Here is a 1,010-nt window from a genome sequence, read left to right as displayed (position 1 = left end):
GGTGGTTCCGTCGGGAAGGAGGAAGCTGCGACAAGGGACGGCAAGATTAGTTATTAAAGAGACCACAAGCTGCGTGAGGAGTATAACAGAAATTTTAGTAATATAACAGTCATGACATATCTTTCACTTTACCTGTATGATCCCTGCATGTTGCTCTGGCCTTCAGATCCAGGAGTGCCAGCGTTGGAGGATCTGATGCCGTTGCTGGTCTCGAAAGTGTATTGGAAGTTGCCGTCGCCGTTGTCGGACCTCTCGTCCAAAACGGTCTCGGCCTCAGAGTCGGGATTCTGAGGGCGGGCGAGGGCGACAGCGGCCAGGCAGGCGAAGATGATCTGCGGATGTAGTCTGGTTAGTATTTTAGTTTTTGTCGTTGCTTTCCACTGCGAAACTGAAGCAGCATTGCTCCATTTGTCTCCAGCTACACCAAAAGTGTAATAAAGCACAGAGCTTGGGCAAACATAAGCTTCCGCCTACTCACCAGCTTCATTGTTCTTTTGTGATGGGGATTCTTGTAACGCAGTCTTTATATACTCACGCCGAACCAAGGTCACGGGTGCGGAGTCGTGACGACCGCGAAAGGGATCTGGTCTTTTGCTATGGAGGATTAGCAGTGGCAAAATTGCTTGCGCATATATATGCGTATAAACCTAGACAAAAGTTACGCTCATACTCATACATATGTATATGGCAGAGAGGAACAGATAAGAATATAATATCTTTGTGTGGAATTGTGTATGTAGTTGTACAGTATGCGTGAGTTCTACCAAATTCCGTTTTGTTTAATAATTACCTCTCTTCCTGGGGTGAAGCAGGGCGATAAAAAAACGAGCACAGTCATTACCTCATGGTCACCGAGAATAGCTTGCAAAATGAAGGTTAAACCAGCATCGTCCTCACTGAAAATGATAGTGGTTTGACCACTACGGAAATGATGAGTAATGCCCACGCGATGATAGTTGTTTATCTGCATCTCTATACTGCATTTGCATGATAAAGATAAACAACTTACT

The 1,010-nt window shown here is 45.3% G+C and overlaps 1 protein-coding gene across 1 annotated transcript in view; it reads right to left on the bottom strand.

Annotated features, from left to right (window-relative positions):
- The window catches only part of LOC119593745 (cuticle protein AMP1A-like), a gene marked incomplete at its 3' end in the record, with an annotated part of 737 nt that extends 250 nt beyond the window's left edge, over window positions 1-487 (bottom strand). Inside the window, 3 exon segments of the mRNA XM_037942757.1 lie at window positions 8-25; window positions 133-332; window positions 479-487. Coding sequence (XP_037798685.1) covers window positions 8-25; window positions 133-332; window positions 479-487 — 227 coding nt within the window.
- Between the last annotated feature and the right edge of the window lie 523 nt (window positions 488-1,010).

This window comes from Penaeus monodon, chromosome 32 (genome assembly GCF_015228065.2).
Source record: "Penaeus monodon isolate SGIC_2016 chromosome 32, NSTDA_Pmon_1, whole genome shotgun sequence".
Lineage (NCBI taxonomy): Eukaryota > Metazoa > Arthropoda > Malacostraca > Decapoda > Penaeidae > Penaeus > Penaeus monodon.
The sequence above is the reverse complement of the archived record's forward strand: the minus strand, read 5'-3'. Positions and strand labels throughout refer to the sequence as shown.